The sequence below is a fragment of the Pelodiscus sinensis genome, chromosome 3 (assembly GCF_052426305.1).
Source record: "Pelodiscus sinensis isolate ZL-2025 chromosome 3, ASM5242630v1, whole genome shotgun sequence".
NCBI classification, from domain to species: domain Eukaryota; kingdom Metazoa; phylum Chordata; order Testudines; family Trionychidae; genus Pelodiscus; species Pelodiscus sinensis.
Genome location: NC_143054.1, coordinates 46,485,383 through 46,507,535, shown reverse-complemented (window position 1 = coordinate 46,507,535; position 22,153 = coordinate 46,485,383). Strand labels below are relative to the sequence as shown.

Below are 22,153 nucleotides of genomic sequence, written 5' to 3'. Positions count from 1 at the left end.
GGTGGGTGGATTTTGGGAGGAGATAGGAAGGGGATGCAGTACCCGAACTTTATCACATAACTACAGATAAATATGTTCAGGATGAGGCACCACTGATGGTAAAAGGGTGCTAATCTGTGGTTGGATAACAGGGTGAAAGAAGGCTCAGGTGAAGGAAGACAAATCTGATGGCTCTCAACCAGACCTTTAAAATGTTTGCCTAGAGTTAGAAGACTGAGATGGAATGGGTTGATCAGCTAGCTGTCACCTTTTCCCTTGACATCGGCGCTTTCTAGGGTCATATTGCCTTTGAAAATGACCAAAGAGGGAAGGTATGTATCTCTGAACATAAGATTTGTTTTGTTTGCATTTTGGTGCAGGAGCCTGGATGCCCAGCGTTTTAAGTGTGGCCCTGGAGTCTTTCAGGGAATGTAAAATAGCATCTGAGCCATCAGGTCCTCGAATAGAAGGTCTTCCTCCTTCATCTGGACCTCCTTTGGGAAACCAGAGAGGTGGAGTCAGGAGGCTCTTCTCATCACCACAAAAATGGCAAGGACTCGTGAAGCTGCCTGCTGAGTCCAAAGCAGCTTGGAGGGCCGTTCTGGCTTTCAGGAGACCCTCATTGGTGCTACCTCTCATTTGTTCTGTATTAAATCTGCAATTTGCTCAAATATGTGATGAGTGTATTTTGCAAGCATCGCGGTGTAATTAGCGATATGTAGCTGTAGGGAGGCAGAAGAGTATGACCATCTGCCCATTATGTCTAGACATTTCCACTCCTTATCAGGAGGGGTAGATTTGGCAATGTTTTGCTTGCTCCTCTGATGCACTGCCTCAATTACTATGGAGTTAAGGGAGTGAAGTGAGAATAAAAATTCAGCACCCTGAGGAGCCATGTAATATTTCCAATCCGCCTACTTGCCCACTGGATGAACGGTGGAGAGTATTTGCCAAAGTTGCTTGGCTGGGTCTATGAGGGCGGGGTACCTGGGGAGAACAAGCCTCGTGGAAGGAGAGCTATGGAGGACGCTCTTAAGTTTATACTGAGTCTCTGGCAGTGTGGTTAATGAGACCTCAAGGACCTCAGCTACCCTCTTGAAAAGGTCTTGAAAAGCCTTGAAATCATCCCCCGATAGGGCTTGCAGAGGCATGAGAGGGGAGGGAGGAGATCTGTGTAAGTGGGTGAGAGGAAGTAGTGGATTCCTTGTCACTTAGTGGCTGATTGAAGTCTGTCTGGTTGTTTGAGGTGTCAAGGGACAAAGTGGATGTAGGCCTGGAGCAAAGCTGCACAACATGGTGATGCTGTTGCTGCTGGGCCCTCTAAGGATCCCAGGGATCCCAGTAGGGCCACATGGGGGGCACTGGCACAGGTGGTGGTTGTCAATGTGCAAGTTGCCAGTGTGGTATGGCCAGTTGTGAATGAGGGAATTTGCACCTCACTGCAGAGTGTCTGGGAGGGGTTGAGGTCATGACAGAAGCCTGATCCCCCTCACCAGATAACGGAGGTATGGAAGTACCAGGCAGAGACATGGAAAACCCCTCAGAATGGAGAGAGGAATCAGTGCCAAACAAGGGTGTTGTGGGCACTGAAGAGATCATAGAAGCATCTGTGGTCATAAAAGGGCAAAAAGGAGGCACAGGTGGTAAAGAATATTGTGCCAGTGTATGCTTTGGCTTCACGAGCAGAGGGGATGGCACAGATGCTGGGGGCGGTAACAGCGCTCTGGTCCCCAAGCTGCCCTTATGTACAGCACTGCTTGGTGCTAGTAGGACCTACAATGCTGTTGTAGCCCTGTGCTGTTCAGCCATGACAGGCTTGGGCATGTCAGTATGTTTAGGCACATTGGCCAGGTCCTCAGATCCTTGAGGCGCTGTGGGTGAACGTTGCCCCGGTAAGCGCTTGTCCAGAGCCCCAGCAGGGGACAGAACTGGCTTATGATTCAGGCATCACCCTTTCTTAAGTCAAAGGGATTCCCTGTTTGCTACTACATGTGCTCTTTTCTGTCTGGAAGAGGCAGAGCTCGCAGTGGCAGCAACAGGAACTGCCTTATCTGACATTGCTGCTGGTGATAGTAATAGCAGGGATGCGAGGTGACCAGATCTGAGAGAGCATTTGAGGGACATCAGGTTGAGCTAAAAACCCTCTGGCTCTCCTGGCTCTGGTTGCCAATTTTTCACTGATGGCAGTAAACTGACACGCTAATCTGGCAGTGTGACTGACAGTCCATAAGGAGAAAACAGTGCTTAAAACAGAGCCCCCGCTGCGAAATGCTGCAGGAGAATGCTGCGAAAAATATTAAGAAAAATTTTTTAAATCTGTGGGGAAAAAAAATCTCTCAGCCTTATATGAGAAGGCTGGGGCTGAAGCCGAGGGAAAAGAAACTCTTCAGTACAGGAGAGAGGAGTCCCCTGAAGGGCAGCATGAGGCATGGAGCCCGTGTCTGTCTCTATCTGAGGGAGCCACTCGGTCATCACCTTTTTGGGGGAGGGGGGAGAAGAGAGGATAGTAAAAAAATAAAAATATAATGAAAAGGCTAACTAAGTAAGGGAAAGGACTAGCTGTCTGAGGAGAAGTCTGCAGAGCACACTGCGGGTTCTGACCGACACCAGTGGCGGCAGAAGAGGAACGGAGGAGATTATATCTTGTGCATGAGCCGCCTCGTGTGTGTAATGCTTCTGCACATATGCGAGCTAGCTGTTAAAGCCACTACTAGTAAAATCTTCAAGACAGAAACACTGCAACGCCAAAACACCTAAGGTGGAGCACCTGCAGGGACACTTAAAATGAAAGTACAGTTAAAATGCTCTCTTTCACTTTACTATTCAAACTTCAGAAGATTTTATTAAACTGGGGAGTTGATTACTTTCTTTCAAACAAAGCATGCTATGAATGCAATGTGTTAAAGTCGTATTTAATGTTACCCTGTTTAACAAATGATTTGATTTTTTTGAGAGAGAACTTTATCCTGTTTAAGCCTCTTTTCCATTATAGTCCACTCCTCTTGATGTCTGATCCTTCTATGTTTTTAATTCAATTTGATCTTATCCATATGTTCTCTCAGTTGGTCCCTTGGTTACACCAGTCATTCATCATTATTTCAGAAGCAGTCGTTCAAAGATTCTGACCTTTGATGATGACTTCCAGTAGTGTTTTTAGCACAGAGGGTCAACTGATAGCGTCAAGCAGCAAAAAACTAACCTAAATTCAAACCTATGCCTCTCATGAATACAAACTGATGCCTATTAAAATGGTTATAATTTCTATCCTGAGTTGCAGCAAACTAAACATCTCGGCAACTGTAGCTTTACCATGCTGTTCAAAGAAAAATCTGATGCAGTTTGGTGCCTCTAGTCTACAGTTTGACACTATATGGCTCTGATCAAAACAATGTAATTCTAATTTGTATACCTAAAATGAAAACGGGGGAAAGCATAATCAGAAACTTAACTCTTCAACAGCTAGGTATATGAAACTGTCCAACATCACCTCAACATCTAAATCTGTAGCTTACAGACAACACCTAGTCATCCCAAATTTGGCTTTAGGACATTTATATGGTGCATCTTCCAAAGAAAGCTACAAAACACTAATTGCTTGATATAGTAAATAAATATTTACATAAACCCCTTTAATGCTGAAATAAAAGTCTTCACAAATACTAAAAAGGAAATATGTGGAGTGTTGCCATTTGAATGCTTTGATTATAAAACTGGAAATTAAAAAAATTCTCATTTGTATTGGTGAAACTTACTCAAGTATTTTTAAACTGATACATCAAAGAGAAGCTTCTGGGGAAAATTAACTTCTCCAATGTGTTTTATACCTTCCTATTCTGCAGAGCATCCCAGCTGCTATCAGTTCCACTACAGAGCATTAGCTCCTCCAACTGGCTCTTCCAGGGCATCTGTTCTTTCTCTCTTCTCCCTCACTAATACAATACAAAATATTATAATAAAATAACGATGTTCTCATCAATATTTAATATTTTAATAGTTTTAAAATTATTTTCAAACTGGATGCTACCAAAAAGAATACAGCTCTTACATATCAGCCAGAATGAGTACAACCACCACCCAAGCCAGGAAAAGTTATAAAAGGGGGAAAACTTATGTTAAGGTTTAATATATATAGGACCCTCACAAACTCATGTGAGGGAAGCAACAATGCAGGATAATTTACTCACAAGACAAATTACATTGCCCCACTTAAAGTGTATTTCCTCTGCCTACTACTTAAAGATAAGGCAAAAGAAAAAAAGAGTACATGAACTCTAAACTCAGGACACGTGTCTTCCTTGTACCACAACAGAGGAACACACATTACTGCAACTATTAATTTTATTCTTCTAGCACACAAACAGAAAAGGCTGTGTCTTAGTAATATAAATTTGAGTTAAAACACCTGATTCCAGAGATATAATTATCCTAATTATGCCTCCAACAATACATCTAGTTTTGCCATATTACCTGAGAAGGACTCTAAGAGGAATTTGAATGTGAAGAGGGAAGAGGCCTTGTAGGAGTTTAAGAAATGTGCTCCATGCACAAGTACAGTAGAGTCTGACAAATGGACAGAGGAGACTGTGTCTGACTGAACCACAGAGTGAGCCAAAAGGTGAAAAGTAAGAGGAGAAGAATTGTGCACTGCAGGTTTTAAAGTAGAAGCCAGGAGTACATCTACCTTACTGTGTCCCTTGATTATTATTAGTCAGCCTGTCTCAGCCACAGAGATAGGCTCACAACTTACTGACACTTTAACACCATCCCTTTATGCCAAGGTCACCTTAGGAAGAGAAAGACATCTTAGTCTGGATGGTGCCAGCTAGGTTACTGCTTCCCCCAAACTGATGGCTCAGACACTGTTGTCTTTTTTGAAGCGGAGTACCTGAAAGTCTGTCTTATCTATGGGTTGGTCTACACTACTCAGTTATGTCAACATAAGGCAGCTTACGTGGACCTAATTATGTCAGTGTCTGCGCTACAAGCCTTCCTACCACCAAAGTATTACTCTGACGTAACTACCCCATCCTCAATAGAGGCATAAGACTTACCAGTGTGGACACTGCGTTCGTTACATCTTTTCTTGTCAGTATCACAGCAGGAGCCAAAAATTGAGAAGGAAGCCACTGCTCCTAGCTGAGAGCCGAGATGAGAAACCCAAGTGACTTCCCCCCTACTCTTGACAGAAAATGGGAGGCAAGAAGCTCTAGGCAGTCTCCCCTCCCCACTCCCAGATGGGAGCAAGGGAAAGAATGCTGGAAGCTGGGAATCTGTGGGGCAGCCAGGCTTCTGGCAGGGAGCTACCAGCAGAATTGAGAGACTAGGTTCTCGGCTCCCCACACTGCCCTTCTCATGTCAATGAAGTGCTTCTGGTGCAGACATGCACTGCCAACCCAAGGAGAGTAGTGTGAACATGCACCACCATAGTAATTACTGTACTGCAGTGGCTCTAAGTTGACCTAATATAGGATGACTTGTTAGATTTGTTGCATAGGTATGACCTATGTCACTAACAAGTCCCCTATATGGTCTCAGTTCATTTAAACAACAAAAAAGGAGTATGCTAAAAGAGTCAGATCTTGCTGAAAGTGAGAGACATTTCCACAACTAAAGGCCAGTATCAAATGTAATTTCTCTGCTAAATAGTTATTTCTTTCATAGACCCTTGAAATTCAAACTTTCCACCACTCTCAAAAATATGAAGTTAATCTAAAAACTCTCAAATGTTGTTTTCTCAGATGATAAATACTCTGAATTTTTCTTTAAATATCTTACCATCTATTTTGGTTTCTTTTTCTACCAGAAACTGTCAGACACCATAATTAATCATTTCTAGCAAGATTTTAATGCTTTAATCTCCCAAATTAAATCTCACAACTGCACACCTGTGTTTGCTTATTCTCTTTGATGGGCCTCGTCACCTTAAATGTCAGCATTTATTCCACAGCTCTTGAGTGCTACTTCAAAACTAGCTGTGCTCATCTTGTGGCAGACTTTGCATTTAGATTTTGTAATGTGTTTTTTCAGAGCTATAAATTACAAGCCATATTTAAAATGTTCTTTTTAAAAAGATATAAGTTAAAAAACCAGAGACTTTGAACCCTTTTAAACAATAGAGACTCCTTTTAAGGACATAGTGTTGAGCAAGCCAAAAAAGTACAACAAAAGAGAGCAATGTGTTTCTAGGACAAGGAGTTTAGAAATGTACCACTAAGATTCTCCTCAACTGCCATATAAGATAATTGAAGCATCCATAGATGAGGAAAGCTTTTTTTAATGTGCTATTTAAATACAAATTTGCTTTCTAATCTCAAACTTCTCAATCTCTGAAGTTAACTTATCTAAATATGGTTCTCTTAGTGGCAAAGGAAGCCAGGACCAAACTATTGCTCTCTTCCCCCGGTTACTCTTGGATGTTAGACACCATTACCTACCCTGCCCTCCCCTCTGCCCCTTTCTTATTTCAGAGGCAATATTTTGGTACTCTATAGTATTTTCTAGCCAAACTTTGGGAGCTTAAAAAACAATGAATAGTCTAGCAGCACCTTAAAGACAGCAAAATATGTAGATGGTATCATGAGCTTTCATGGGTACAACCCACTTCTTCAGATGAACGGAGTATTAAAAGTCCAGTTCCAAAATAAATAGGGAATGGGGGGGGCGGGCGGGAAAAAATAGTGAATTAAGAGTGTTTATGTTACAAGAAGCTGATAGAGAAGGTGTAAATTGTTCTTAAGTAGTCATTGTTAGTTGGTTAAGTCATTAGGATATGGAAGATAGTATGCTCATCAGGTAATGTCTTTATTCATACCTTCCTGATAAGTTCATTTACAAGTTTGGGAACTAAGTTCCAAAGTTTCCCTGTGTATTTGGCTTGTGGAATTGGCCTGAAACAACATGGTGACTTTTAAATCCATTAACGAGCGCCCAGGCAGGTTAAAGTGTTCTCTAACAGGTTTCTGTGTGTTGCCTTTTCAGATATCTGATTTGTGTCCATTAAGTCTTTCCCATAGAGACTATCCAGTTTGGCCAAAATTTATGGCAGAGAGCAGTGCTGGCATTTTACAGCATAGAACACATTAATAGATGTGCAAGTAAATGAGCCCGATATAGTGGCTGATATGGTGGGTCCAGTGATAAAATCACTTATGTAGATGTGTGGACATAGTTGGCACCAGAGCTGATTGGAGGGGTGGGTTCCTGGATGATTATGATGGAGGTGTGCTGCTGGAGAACACTTTAACCTACAGGGGTTACAAGTTTGGGAGCCATGACAAAGGTATGAGTAAAGACATTACCTGGCTAGCACACTACCTTCCACATTCTAATGACTTAGGTACCCATTGTTTAGTTTAATCCATTAATCTGAAGTGGATTGTCCCCACGAAAGCTCATGATACCATCTACATGTTTTGATTGCCTTTAAGGTGCTGCAAGACTACTTGCTGTTTAAGTTTTTCCAGATACAGACTAACTTGGCTATTCCTCTGAAGCTTGGGATCTTAGAAATTCTGAGTCACTGTTTCCCAGAACTCATACTCTGGGAGGTGGAGCTCCATCAGGTCCTTGGTTTCATCTGTCTCTCTGCACAGCTCACAGGTTCTGCAAAATTCCCTATTCCCTTTGCCTTGCTCTGCCTGGCAGACTTTTGGCTGAAACCACATACATCACATTTCTTTGGAAGGGACCTTGAGAGGTCATTGAGTCCTGTCCCCTACCCTCATAGATGGACCAAGTACCATCCCTGACAAATTTGCTCCAGATCCCTAAATGGCCCCCTCAAGGACTGAACTCACAATCCTGGATTTAGCAGGCCAATGTTCAAACCACTGCGCTATCCCTCCCCCCCAGTTCTTCCAGCTTCTCGGGGGGAAAGCACCCACTGCCTGACCCTAGTCTGCAGGTCCTCTGGGCTGTGGAGCTGCTGGCTGGTGAGCCCATTCCCATCTAGCACTGCAGTCAAGGACTTGGGGATTGAGGACAGGACGGACACTTACTAGGCAGACAGCTGGCAACAGAGAGAGCCCTCACACCAGCTGGCCATAATCTTTCTGGTGCAGCTGCCCCCTATAGTCACTCCGTAGTATATCTGTCCGCCATGCTCGCTGCCCCTTGTGGTCACTCTGCAGTATAACTGTCCCTCCAATATGAACCCTCCCTTTCCATATTATGGAAAATAATGTAATTCTAGGTGCATCCCATTGTCCTGGCATGACTAAACTCTGGCCTTGCAGCTTTCTCTTATCCTAACTTAAAGCATACCAAATCTGATGGCCCTATGTCTTACCATTTAGGAGGCATTCTTGGACGGACTGACTCATGGACAGAGAGACACACAAATTCTCTAAAAGTTTTAAAATCATGCTTTTTTAACTATTAGGTACCCAAGTAAGTCTAAGAACCTGAGTAAAGTTTTTAAAATGTCACTTTACGTACCCTTAACTGGAAAATGGTTTTAGCAAATGCTATAATTTTCTAAAAAAATACAAGTGTACCCTGGAAGTACTCAAATGACTGTTTTTTTACGCCAATTTATAGAGGGAGTACATATAGGGTTTATATAGTAAATATACCCTGGTTGCAATCTAAACAAGAAAGACTGCTACTGATTGGCTCCATAATTAAAATAATTAAATGACCTGTACCTCAAAATGTTTGACCAATTCTCTTTGTTCTTTCCTGAAGTAGTAACTATGTGACAATATATAATGAAATCCTTTGCTACAAACAGAAAACCTACTTGACAATACCATTGTGAAGCCAGGACTAGATGTCTAGATTTCAGTTCCAAAATAGATAAATACGTCTTGACCAGCCAATCAAAGAAAATGTAAATCAGAAACAGACTTATGTTCATCTAAAGATGTAGCCCACTAAACAGGCACACTGCTCACACATCAGCAGTAGAAAGCACAGTAGCTGCCAGGATCAGGTATATACACACACAAAGCAAGAATTTTATATTTATACATCAATTAGTGCAAGACTCCATTTTTCCTCAACTACCAAGGTTCCTCTTCCTTGTTTCTCTTTAGAGAATCTGGTTCTGTGCCCTCATCAGAAGCCCTTAAACAGTTTTATTTACAAAAACTAAGCCATCAATTTACAGCAGGGTTTTCCATAGGAGTTTGCGTCTATAAAGAAAATTTCATTTTTACTCTAGATCCTTGGTTTCTGCGTATATTTCAAAAGGTCTCCCTAACACAAACAGGTTCAGGGCCTCCATTAGCATTGGGGAGCCTGCACTGGTGCTCCAGCCCTTCTGCTGCCCCACCATGGAGCTAAAGCACACAAAATCAGCTAGGCTGGACAACACTAGACTCTGGTATGGGAGGGAGTGTCTTTCTCCTTCTCAGTTGGGGGCCACATCAGTGAGGGGTTTCTTTTGGATGAAGGGGGGGGGTTTGCTTCTCCAGACCCCAACTGATTTTTCTGTTGGTCAGTGGTCCCCAACCCAAAAAAGGTTCCCCAAGCTCAGTGTGCAGGGATGAAGACACTAAAAACTATGAGGTATTCAGATACTACAGAGATGGAAACCATATAAGAACTTAACACAGATTTGGTCGCATCTAGCCACTCCTGCTCAAGGATCCTCAAAAAGTATTTCTACCAAATGGCCAAGTCCTAAAAGGTTACTTTTCTCCCCTAATCTTTTCATATTTAATTAACCTACTAGAACTATTTACAGATAAAATAATAGTTTGTTACCGTGTAAAGTTATTAATTTTCTGAAAATCTAGTCTACATAAATTCTCATCAAAAGTTCTAACTACACAGAAAATTCAACAGGGATAAACTATTCTTACATCAAAGGCTCACAAAGAATTTTGTACAATAGCATGACCAAGATCTGTCACAAAAATTGATATTGACCATATGTATTTTAACCTATACCCTCAAACATACACCTCTTGAGAATCATTACAAAAGAAAGTCTCACAGTCTTATTTAATAGATTTTCCCCCATAGCAGTATCAAAGATAAAGTTTTTAGAAGAAAGAATAGATGTGAATAGTGTTAGCTTTACCCCACTCAAGATTAGGGCTTCATCACGTGAGATGGTACACTGTACACACATAGAAAAAAGACCATTCTTGCTTCAGCAAGTTTTAACAAGGATAGGAAAATCAGGACAAGAGGATGAGGGTACAAAAAGCAGTCACACCAACATTCTATCGTCAATCATAAATGACTTGATTCAAAATTAGATACAAGTCAAAATATAGGTAAATATTCTTCCTATTTTTATAATTTAGAACACTACTTTCTCTACCAACCCATTAAAAATACAATTCCTGGCAATTTCCAGCCTTGCAAAAAATAAGATATTAAGAAGAGAGTAAAAATAAATCCAGAAATCTTGATACAATGAGTAGAGAGGTTCCATAATTCTTGCTTCTTCTACTGGGCCAAATTTATATGTTCCTAGGGCCTCTAACAGGGTTATACTCAGGCAGCCAGCCCATCTCGCTGATCACATCACCTTGTCACACTTCTGTTTTTAGCACATTAACTTACTCAGAGCCAGTGCAGCTTAGGGATGTTAAATTGCGAGTAACCAACTATTAGATTAGTTGATAAGCGCCTCCACCTTTGAAATGTAGCAACAGCCCTAGTGCTGTTGCTACACTTCAAAGGTGAAAACGTCGCGTGGAGCCCAGGATCAGTTGGAGACTACCGTGCTGATCCCGGGTTCCATGCAGCACTGCCACTTTGAAACGCCATGGGGAGCCTAGTGTCACACTCCTCGTGGCATTTCAAAGAGGCAGCACTACATGGAGCCGAGGGTGGGGGGTAGTCTCCAGCTGATCCCGGGCTCCACACAGCCATGCCACTCTGAAACGTCGCATGCAGCCTGGGGACATCACAGATGGACCCAGGCTCCATGCAGAGCTACCACTTTGAAGTACCACCTCCATTCCCCCTCCCCCTGTCTCTTTCTGACAGAGGTAGTGGGGGAGGGAGGGAGGGAGGAGTGACTAGTCCTGCACATCCCTAGTGCAGTTATGTCCATCACTACTGGAAATTATACCTTCCCGTTCCAGTGAAAACATACTGTAAAACAGCAAGCACTGTCAACTCTCTTTTTCCTCCAATTAGGTAGTGTGGTTAAATTTAAGCTGAAACCTTGATTTTCAATCTTCAAAAGTTATCAACTGAAAGTTTTAAAAAAAAATCACAAATAAATTAATAAGGACATTAAATTTTATAACACACCATTTCACCAAAGGTACACTATCCTGCTTTGGAAGAACTATGGACAAGGAGGGTAAGAAATGGAACCCAAGTCCTGTAAAAACCACTGTCTCACATTCCAACAACTTTGGAAAAGATTTTCAAGAACATCTCACAGAACGACAATGCATCTTCTAGAGGCAGGCTTGCAAAATATTTACAAATAAAGAACATCTGAAGTTACTTTATGCTTAATTACCACAAAGTGCAGCAAACTGCATATCAAGAGAATTTTTTTAATCTATGAAAGTTGTGTTGTACACATTCCTGTTAATGAACAGAGATCTTTGCCTTAGTACTTTACCACATGCCTACATTTGATCCAAATCCTTTAACTTAGTAAAGAAAAACATCCTGTTAAAGTTATTAGAAGGAATATTCATATTCAGAACAGGTAAAAAACCATCAGAACAAGCTTACAAGAGTTGCTGGTGAGAACGTGATTACCTGAGTTAGAGGTCTTGTCTTGCTATCCCCTATCCAACTACTCTGCTTCAGTAGCTGATAGATACTAGCTATAAACTAAGAGACATCTAGGAATAAATTTCTATTTTTTTTTTTTAAACATAAGCCACAATTTTTCATGATTAAAGAGAATTTTAAATTATTTACTGTTTTGGAAGCCTGTCATATCCTAGAGCCACTAGCAGCAATGCCACCATCTCAAATCCCTGCAGTAACGACTACCACATTAATGGGGTGAGAAAGAAGAGTATTTTCTGTATTTAAAAGTTAAACAGGTTTTTTTTTTAATAAGATCCAAAATGTTGTATCCAATTATTAAAATTTCTTTCTTTCCAAGAATCTGTAAAAACAGATTTGTATAGGATTGTCAAGGAAACAGAATTCTTCCAGTTGTTAAGGACTTAGTTCCAGAGAAAACAATTGAAATTAGTCTGGTCAAATATCCCTTAAATGACCAAATCTGTGGAAACCATCATATTAGAATTTGGAAGGCAAGAAATGCATATATAATGAACACAAGCATATTTTTGAAATTACAGTTTACAGAAGCAGGCCCTAATCATACAAATAGTTCTGAATGAGGAAAAGGTACAAATGACTGCAGGAAGAAAACATTACTAGCTTTAATGGGTCGTGTTGGCTATGATCATTTTCCTGAAAAAGCTATATAGTTATTCACTACACAGATGTCTTAACCAAGTGGTGCACAACCCGCCGGTTGTGGCTGTCCTCCAGGGCATCACAGCACTGTGATTTGGGCCAGCCAGTGTTTTCTTTTCCCGTCTTGGCACCCACCGTACATGCAGCGTGGATGGGGGAAGTGGCAGGCGAGCGGAGCAGCATTTAAAAGGGGCTTTTTTTGTTGTTGTTGTTGTTCAACCAAGTTTTACCAGGGGTCGCAAGTGCAAAGGGTTCCTCACCACTGTCTTAAACAATAATCCACTGCCAAACACCCCAAACTCTGCAAAAACCTAATTTAATCAGTTCTGAACTCTGGCAACTAGGAACTCTCAATTTGTAGTTCAGACACATACAAATCTTGCAACAAAGATGCAAAGGCAATCTTATTAACAGATTGTACTGTTTCAAGAGATCATAAGAAAACTAGTTGAAACAATTGAAGCTGGCCAAAGACTTTGTTTCTACTTGCCAATGCAGCCATGTACCCAGTAGCAGCAACACAACTTCTACACATTTTCCTCAAGACAGTCAGAATTGGTTACACTGACTGACATATCAAATATACAATGCACACACATACCATGTGACACCCAGAATTTATTCCATCTAATCATAGAACAGATGGTCAAGCTAGAGAATGTTCTATTCCCTAAAGGTTTATAGCTCACTCATATATCCATGGCTATAATAAATATCTTTCAAATAGCTGAACAGTTACATTTTGAATCTTTTCATAATTCTCAATTTTTGAATTTAGTGTACTGTATGTGTCTCCAGATCAGACTATTTATCTTGATACTCTAGAAAGAGGCAGATACCTTAGAAACAACAGGCTCTACTGTCTCCCCAGTAGCGTGGAATGCATTCCATCAAAAACAGTAATGAACTAAATTCTCTACTCAAAGAAAATTCACCACTTCCAACCAGTAGTGAGAAGAGGACAGAGCCTCACACTATATACCCTATGTTAGGATAAAAGGACCAAGTGCCATAGTTAGTTCCCAAAATTTATTGATCGTCCCATACTAGTCACTAAGAATGCTTTTATACAAATATTTAATAGTCTCAGTCTATGATTCAACATTTCCGATATACATTTACAAAAAGAATCAGCCTAGTCCAAGCCAGATTTCCTCTAAAGGACAACTGAGAGATAATATACACAAGTTGTATTTGGCAACCATAGCCCACCTTTCACAACTCTGATTGTAGAGCAATACCTCTATTTTACTCCTGAAAATTATTTGTGAAAATTATATGTTCTTTCAATAACAGGACTATAAGCCTTTGTTACAAATTACATTTTAAAGTGATATTCCATTTATAATCCAGTCAACCACAAAATTACAATACAATACATAGAGTTGTCATTTTTATTGTGTATATTTCCTAGTTTCAGAAGTTGAGAGAACTTATTTCCTTTGTGACTTTTACAATAGAACATTTCAACATTAATGAAAAAGTTCTAGAAAGCGTCAGATTGAAATGAACATTTCAGAACAAAAAAAACTACAAAATAATGTACTTACAGCTTCATATGACAAATTAACATATTTCAGGAACTTCTGGACCAAAACATCAGTTAGCTCATTAAACCGATATCGAAAAAGATCAATTTCTTGTTGAATGAACCATCTTCTGAGATCCTCACTGCAGTAAAAAGTCAGATATAAATTATGTAATATGTTTAAGACCAGAAATAGCACAATCAATGCAATACTATTAATGCAAGATATATTCATTTTCACCCTTCTATAAACGTTCTGCAGGTGTGAAGTAGGGATATTAGATGTTGTTTAATTTAATAATCGTGTAATCTCATCAAATCTTATGGGTTACACAATTATTCTATGATCTCCTGGGGTGAGGCCAGCAGCCAGTGAGCTCCCAGCCCCATTCCTGGGGAGCCCCATGCCACTTCACCCTGCTGCCTTGATAAAGAATCAGCAGTGCGAGGGCACGGGCAGCTCCGCCAAGCTTTTTAGCCAGCTCCGATTGGTGCAGAGCGCTGGCTTGAAAACCGGTTTCCAACATGTACCAGCTCCCGCCTGCCCCCCACCCCACTCTCACTATCAGAGGCAGCAGTGTGCAGAGGGGATGGGGGGCAGAGGTAGAGGAGGCAGTTCTCCCTTTCCTTGCTTCCTCTGACAGTCAGTGGGGGTGAAGGGGGCAGGGTGCGTAGTCATTTGGATTAATCAGTAAGTCTAGGCTTATTGGTTAATCGTTAATGACTATACAATAACATCCTAGTGTCAAGATTTTTTTTTTTACTCTTAAAAGGGAGGAGGGATTAGATATGATTTTGAAATAAGATTAACAATACCTATTTTAGAGAGATTAGTGCTTCCAGCAAAACTAAAAACCCTTGTGTAATTGTCAAAAGATCCCATTCAGACTTCAAATTAGCATAATATTAGCTGTAAATAATGGGGATCAATTAATATAGTATACTTCAGGTTTTCTGAAAACCTGAACAAGGCCCCTCACCAAAGGCTCATAAACAAAGTAAGTGTCATGGGATAAGCTTTTCTCATAGACAGTATCTGATTAAAAGACTATTAACAAAGGGTAAGAATAAGTGGTCAGTTTTCAAAATGGAGGTGTTCCCCAGAGGTTAAAAAAATGAGGTGGCAAAGTTTGCAGATGACACAAAACTATAAGTTAAGTCTCAAGCAGATTGTAAAGAGTTACAAAAGGATCTCACAAAACTGGTAGGCAATAAAATGACAGATAAACTTCAGTGTTGATAGATTCAAAGTAATGTACATTGGAAAACATAATCCCAACTAAAAACATAAAATGAAGAGATCTAACTTAGCTATTACCACTTAAAAAGCTCTTGGAGTCATTATGGTTAGTTCTCTGGAAACACCCCCTCAATATGCCACAGCAGTCAAGAAAAAAAAAAACATCACTGGGAATCATTAAGAAAGGGATAGATAATAGGATAGCAAATACTATGTGCCGATGTGGTCCCCCCACCTCAAAAGTGTGTATTTGAATTGGAAAAGGATAAAAAAAGATATTTGAACTGAAAAATTATTAGGGGTATGAAGCAGCATTTGTATGAGAGATTAATAAGATTGGGAATTTTCAGGTTGGAAGAGAAAGAACTGAGTAGGGATGTGATAGAGGTCAATAAAATCATGACTGGTGTAGAGAAAGTAAATAAGTTATTTCCTCCTTTTCATAACACACAAACTAGGGGCAGCAGGTTTTAAAAAACACACACACAAGGAAGTATTTCTTCATACAACGCACTGTAAACCAGTGGAACTCTCTGCCAGAGGATGCTGTGAAGGCCACGAAAGATTATAACAGGGTTCAAAAAAGAATTAGATAAGTTCATGGAGAAAAGGCTCATCAATGACTATTAGCCAGCATAGGCAGGGATGGTGTCTCTAGCCTTTGTATGCCAGAAGCAGGGAATGGGCATCAGGGAATGATTCACCATTTTTGTTCATTCTGTCTGGGACAGACTGTATATGGGTAAGAGTGACCTTTGGTCTCACCCAGTATGACAGTTCTTATGCAACTCTTCTGACAGCATGTGAATTTCTAAAGGTAAGTATTTGTTCTAAACAAATTTAACCTTTACAGAAACAAAATTGTAAAGGCTCCTTTTTGAAATTTAGAACTCACACTTCTTCAGTTTCCTCTAGTTGGTCAACAATTTCAGAAAACTTCAAATATATACACACTGTGTCTATAATGTGGCTGGATTCTGGGCTAACCAGAAGGGGCTATGCTATAACCTTCATCTCTCCATACACTAAGGATTTCCTATGATTACTCATTTCCAGTTAATGAGTAAATTCTACTGTCTGACACCATCACGTGATGTCGTCACAGTAATCTTGAAAGGCTCTAGGGAGGCACACCAAAGGGGTTCCCTCCTACAGATTGTTCCTAAGCAGGAGGCACAACAATGATCTTATGGATCTGTGACAACAGATTATTACCTGTTTTAAAAACAAACCATCATTAACAAGTGCCTTTGCTTATGTAGTAGTTCAGGACAGCAATGTAATAAATACACAGTCCACTGGTATGGCGTCCTGACAGGTCTCCCGCTCTATCAGTGATGATAAACGTTCGGCTGCATGCGGTTTTGTATGCTCCCTCAGTATATCATGTCAGCTCTGTGCAGCAAGCTAGCATAATAGACTTTACGGGAGCCCCCAAAGACCACAGACTCAGATAAGATACGAAGGCATCCAAGTCAAGTTTATTGTTGAATGAAATACATTAATAGTCATCAGTAGCCAGATGGCCTCTGAGCTCCTACGCGTTTGTACCCACAACAATGGACATGGCTTAATCAATAATATCGATTTCACTATTGCCCCATAGGCCAGCCAAAAAGTTAAGTCGAGGTACCTAATAGAAAAATTATCCTATGCATTAATGACACATTTGGTACTTCCCCAAGTACCTTCCTCCAAAGCATTCACCACTTGTTATGTTTTCACTCTTGTTGTTTCAAGCTGTTTTATCATGTACTTAGCTGCGTGTCCTTGTACTGTTCTGGCAGAATCAATTTACATATTTCATGTGCTTTTATTAGTGCTAGCAATTTTAGTGCTTCAGGCTCTCTTTCTCCTATGCTTACATGTGTAAAATTACATACAAGGTACTTTTGAAAAGCAACACCAACTGGGGATGTGAATAGGCAGGTATTTAACTAATGGATTAGTTCATAAAAATTCTATCAACTACTTCTTAGTCAACAGGCACTCAGTCCCGGGTGTGGGACCAAACCCCACTGTGACTCTGCAAATTTGAAACGCAGGCTGCCCAGCTCCTTCTGCCTTTTAAATTGCAGAGCCGCAGCAGGATGAGGCAAGAATGCATCTATCCAAGCCAGAAGAGAGCATGTTGCACTAATAAAAAAGGCAAGATGAGAGCCTGGGTGAGCATTTTAGCTATACATATAAACAGGGCTCGCCAGATGCACTGTCCGGCGATCTGTGCATGCGCAGATCATTCTGCGCATGCAAAGATCACCTGAACCCAGCTCTTCCGGGTTACAATCTACTCGTCACGGGCGAGTAGATTGTATTATTTGTCGAGCCCTGCATATAAAGTGGGAAGACTGTATCTCTGATATCATGCAAGTAGAATCAGTAAGATGTAGGCTCAGACCAAAGGAAAGGAACTAAAGAGAAAGTCAAAAACAATACCCAGGCTATGGGCTTGACAGAGGACGGTGGTATTAGTGCTCACAAATAAAGTGTGTGTTCATTCCAAATATGCACAACTAAAGCCCATCAGACAAATATAAAAAAGTGATATTCAATCCAACTAACCTAGCAATAAGCCAGAGAAATAACAAAATAAAAAATGCACATCTGCACCTCTGGGTGGCACTGTTAATCCACTAATGAAAAGAAAGCTCACATCTTCCACCTCCCATGTATTTTATCCATAAACACATCCTCCTTGAACTAAAACTGTGATTCCATCTACTTAAAATTTTCTGTAAAATAGATTCCAAATTTAGTACTAAACCAACAGCAACTATAAAATCCTTGAGCTTTGCCAAAAATTGCTTCTCTGCCTTAAGTCCTTCAGTTCAAAAAGTTTTTCCTGTACTATTCACATCGTGGTCTTACCTATTGAAGTGTATCAATTTATCATTGGCAGTGCATGGCAATTTTCATTGCAGATGGCTGCATTTCAATGGGGAATAGCGGAAACCACGGTGTGCAGCTTATGTTTCACTTCAGCATCTTCCCATCCCGGAATGATTACAAATTTAAGATATATATTTTTCCTTTTCATACACAGAGTTGGACCCAAGATATGAGAAAGACAAGATGGGTAAGAATCTTTCATTGGACCAATTTTTGTTGGGGGGAGAGCTGAAAAACAGCTCTGTAAACTCAAAAACTTATCTATCCTCCCAACAGAATCAGCCCAATTAGAAAAAAATTACCTCACCCATCTTCAATATTTTCCTGTTCAAGTTGTTTGCCTCCCAGCACTAACCATTAATTAAATCTTCCTAACGGGGAAAAAACAATTTACATAGGATAAAAACTGGCTAACAAAATTATCTATAGCAATACTATACTGTTAGCATTTAGTTCAGAACAGCCCTTTATGAAGGACCAATACACTCATGAAGTTATAGAATACTGAAATATGCATTGTACTTTGGGGGGGGAGGGGGGAGAAATCACCTAGCTCTTAAATAGCATTCTTCATTAACAGATCTCAAAGTATTTTACACACTCATCTCCATTTTACAGAAGATGAAATTGAGGCATAAGAAGATGAAGTAACATCTTCTAGTTTCAGAGAAATATATATAATACTAGAGAGAGAATGAGAATAAGCAGCTTTTGTGGGCAAAACCCACTTCTTCAGATGAACTTGAGAATTTACATAGACTCATAGACTTTAAGGTCAGAAGGGACCATTATCATCATCTAGTCTGACCCCCTGCACAGTGCAGGCCACAGAATCTCACCCATCCCTCCTAGAATAATCCTCTCACCTATATCTCAGATATTGAAGCCTTCAAATACTTTGAAGACCCTAAGATGCAGAGAATCCTCTAGCTGTGATCTGGACCCCATGCTACAGAGGAAGGCGAAAAACCTCCAGGGCCAATTTCTCCAACGTCATCCAGGAGGTCAGTGTCTGAGCTCAGAATAGATATGTAAAAATTAATAGGGGTCCGCGATAGTGGTAAGGGGTCCAGCCACAGCAAGCATTGCTCTTTAAACATGTTTTTTCCCCATTTGTCTTGGCAGCCTTGAAACACAGTTGTACTGAACAGTGTCAGTACAACAGTGTTTGGTCTTCGCACTTGTTCTGTAAAAATACTGTCAGGGTCAGAATTCTTTTTCCCTCTCTATAAGCTGCTGGGACACTGTATAAAGTGGCAACGAAGTGGGTCTTTGCCCACGAAAGCTTATGCTCCTACACTTCAGTTAGTCTATAAGGTGCCACAGGACTCCTCGCCGCTTTTGTATAAAGTGGGTTTTACAAAAAACCAGTAAACAGAGGCAGGTGTAATTGTATTCATCACCTGCTTATCAATATTTATTGTATGACTGTTAACATTACTAATTAAGGTTTTAGGGAAAGTAGTGATAGATGTGTGAATTAACATACTAAAATAGATAAAAGGGTGCAACTGGTGCCAAATTGTTGCCACTCAGAACTTCGTGTTGCGGGTCTGAGTTTAACATGCATGGGCAATAAAGCAGTTCTGTTTACCCCATCTGCTCCTGGGTCACCTGTTTCTAACAGAAGCCAGGTCTCTCAAGCCTAAATTAAGTGCTCTATTCCTCCATGTAACACTGCAACCCACAATGCCAACCTTTTTCCAAAGTACACAAAATGCTGTCTAATGCACTAACACTAGGGATGTAAAAATTCATGTAAAAAAGTAACCATGTAACCACTAAAAATCTTAGCGGTTACATGCCACAAGCTCTGCAGTATAAAGCTTAAGTAAACTTTATACTGCAGAGCCTGCAGCAAAGCCTCCCCAGGAGCAGGGCCACTGAGAGCTGCTGGCCCCACTCCAGGGAGAAGTCTTCGCTGCCACAGCAAAACTGCCTCTCCAGGAGTGGTGCCAGCCCATCTCCCTGGGAGGCTTTCCTACAGGCTCTGCAGCTGGCTCCCAGTGAGTGGGGCTCACAGTCACTATCGGCCCTGATCCCATGAAGCCAATGTGCAACCTACAGCAGGGGATGAAGGAGCGAGGGTGGATTGGGCCTGCCAGAGACAGGGACTGCTACAGCTGAAGCAGCTCCTACCTCCTGTGGGCCCCGCAGGGCTGGAGCAGTTCTCTGGCCAGAGCAGGCAGGGAACTGCTCCTGCCCCTACTGGTTAACTAAAACAGGAAAGTATTATCCATTTAGGGTGATGTTTACCAGTTAATCTTTCACATCCCTAATTAAAACCCAACAGAAATGTTCTCAATAATTTGTTAATATAATAATCTTCAATCTAAATTGTAACTTAAGAAGGCTCTCCTCTTATTCATAGATATCAAGACCAGAACAGACCATTATGATCATATAGTTTGATCTCAGGCCATTAAACTTCCCCCAAATAACTTCTTGAATATATGTATTTTAGGAAAAACATCCAATCCATGAATTGTTGAGTCAGGTTTATGAGTTACTAGTGTCCCTTAAGATGGCAATTTTTTTTCTAAGTAGATAGTCAGAACTTTGTTTTTAAGGAAGTATATTAGGTACATTACTGGTTGGAATCACTAAATGGAGTTTGTAAAAAGATAAACTGTATATGTATAACATGCCTATACACAGGGCTTGACAAACTGCGGCGAGAGCTACTCGCCAACCCCGCACCGCGCATGCATGCAGCACCGGTAAATGGGGCGCATGGAGCGACCGGCTGAAATCTACTCGCCATGGACGAGTAGAAACAGCGGTTTGTTGAGCCCTGCCTATACACATTACAACAATTGATACTACACTCCTGAAATTCTCCTGCAATCTACGCATTTTTAATATTCTGGTAATAGGAAACTGAGTATTAGTTCACAACAGTAACTACTACAAGTTACTTGCTGATTTTAAGAAACCACAAGTGACAAAACTGCACTTGGATTTTTGAACCTTGGACCCCCAAATGCTAATACTGACAATAACTCATCTGCCCTAAAGAGTCTCTCACGCAAGCTCTATCATGGTACCCCTTCTGTTCATTATAGAGGCGGCAGCACCTGGGGAAGGGGAGGGAGCACCCAGAAGGAGTCAGTGCTAACAGGGAGCCAGCTTTTAAGCAAACTACCTGTGGGCACCGGCTCCTGCAGAGGCACCTCTCCCTCCGTGCACACACTCACAGCTACCTCCGTATCAGAAGCAGTAGTCCCAGGAGGGAGGGGAAGAGGCAGGCAAGAATCACCTTCCCCCTCTGATGCCACTGCCTCACACAGGTAGCAGCATGGAGGGGCAGACAGGATCTGGCCCGTACTGGCTTCCGTGGAGCAACCTGCCCTTCCCTGCACTGCTGCCTCTGTGTCAGAGGCAACAGCACAAGGGTGGGGAGGCAGCTCCATGGGAACCACCTCCCTAGGCAACTTTCTAGCTTTTGGGAACAGTATTAAATTCATGCATGTACTTACTGTGAGATTTTCAAAGTTGCTTAATGGAGTTTAGCAACCAACTCCAACTGAAATTCAATGGTAGTTTGGGCCTTTATCCCCTTAGGCACATTTTTAAAAGCCTGACTTTTGCTGAAAGAAATGATTGGGGGTCTTGTATAAGGCAGTTATCTACAGTGATATTTTTAAACTGTCTTTTCAATTACTGCCAGTTCGGGGGTCAAAAGTGTTAATACCAGCCTAAATCTATTTCGATTTACATCAATGGGAACTAATTTAAATCAATGCTGAATGCCTTTGAAAGTAAAAAATAAATTAAAAAAAACATGCTACCTGTATTCATACCCAATGGCTGTGTTGTGAGTGAATTGTTTTAAATATCACAATAAATTTGTTCAAGTATAAGAATGTATTCTAATTTTTATACTGCATGTCACATTTCCTCACAAGTGAACGCTCTTCCTGACTAAATGGGGAAGAGACTTATATTTGAATCAAAGAAAAAGTTGTATCTCTATTAAATACCATCTTACCAGACTTCAGGTTCCAAAATTTTAACTATATGCATGAAATATTAACAAGAATATGCAATTGCTTAAAAAAGTAACTTACGACTGGCAATAAGCAAGGCGCAGTATAAAATGAGATATATGATCTTTCCTCCTTGCATCATAATCATCCTCAGCCAAAACCTAGTTT

The 22,153-nt window shown here is 40.8% G+C and overlaps 1 protein-coding gene across 4 annotated transcripts in view; it reads right to left on the bottom strand.

The window, feature by feature from the left end:
- PRIM2 (DNA primase subunit 2) overlaps nt 1–22,153 on the bottom strand; it is a 219,443-nt gene that overhangs the window by 192,659 nt on the left and 4,631 nt on the right. For all 4 annotated transcript variants that reach the window (XM_075923673.2, XM_075923677.2, XM_075923676.2 and 1 more), the window contains exons 4-5: nt 22,067–22,146; nt 13,890–14,010 (exon numbers count right to left, since the gene is read on the bottom strand). In XM_075923673.2, coding sequence (XP_075779788.1) covers nt 13,890–14,010; nt 22,067–22,146 — 201 coding nt within the window. The remainder of the gene's footprint in view (nt 1–13,889; nt 14,011–22,066; nt 22,147–22,153) is intronic.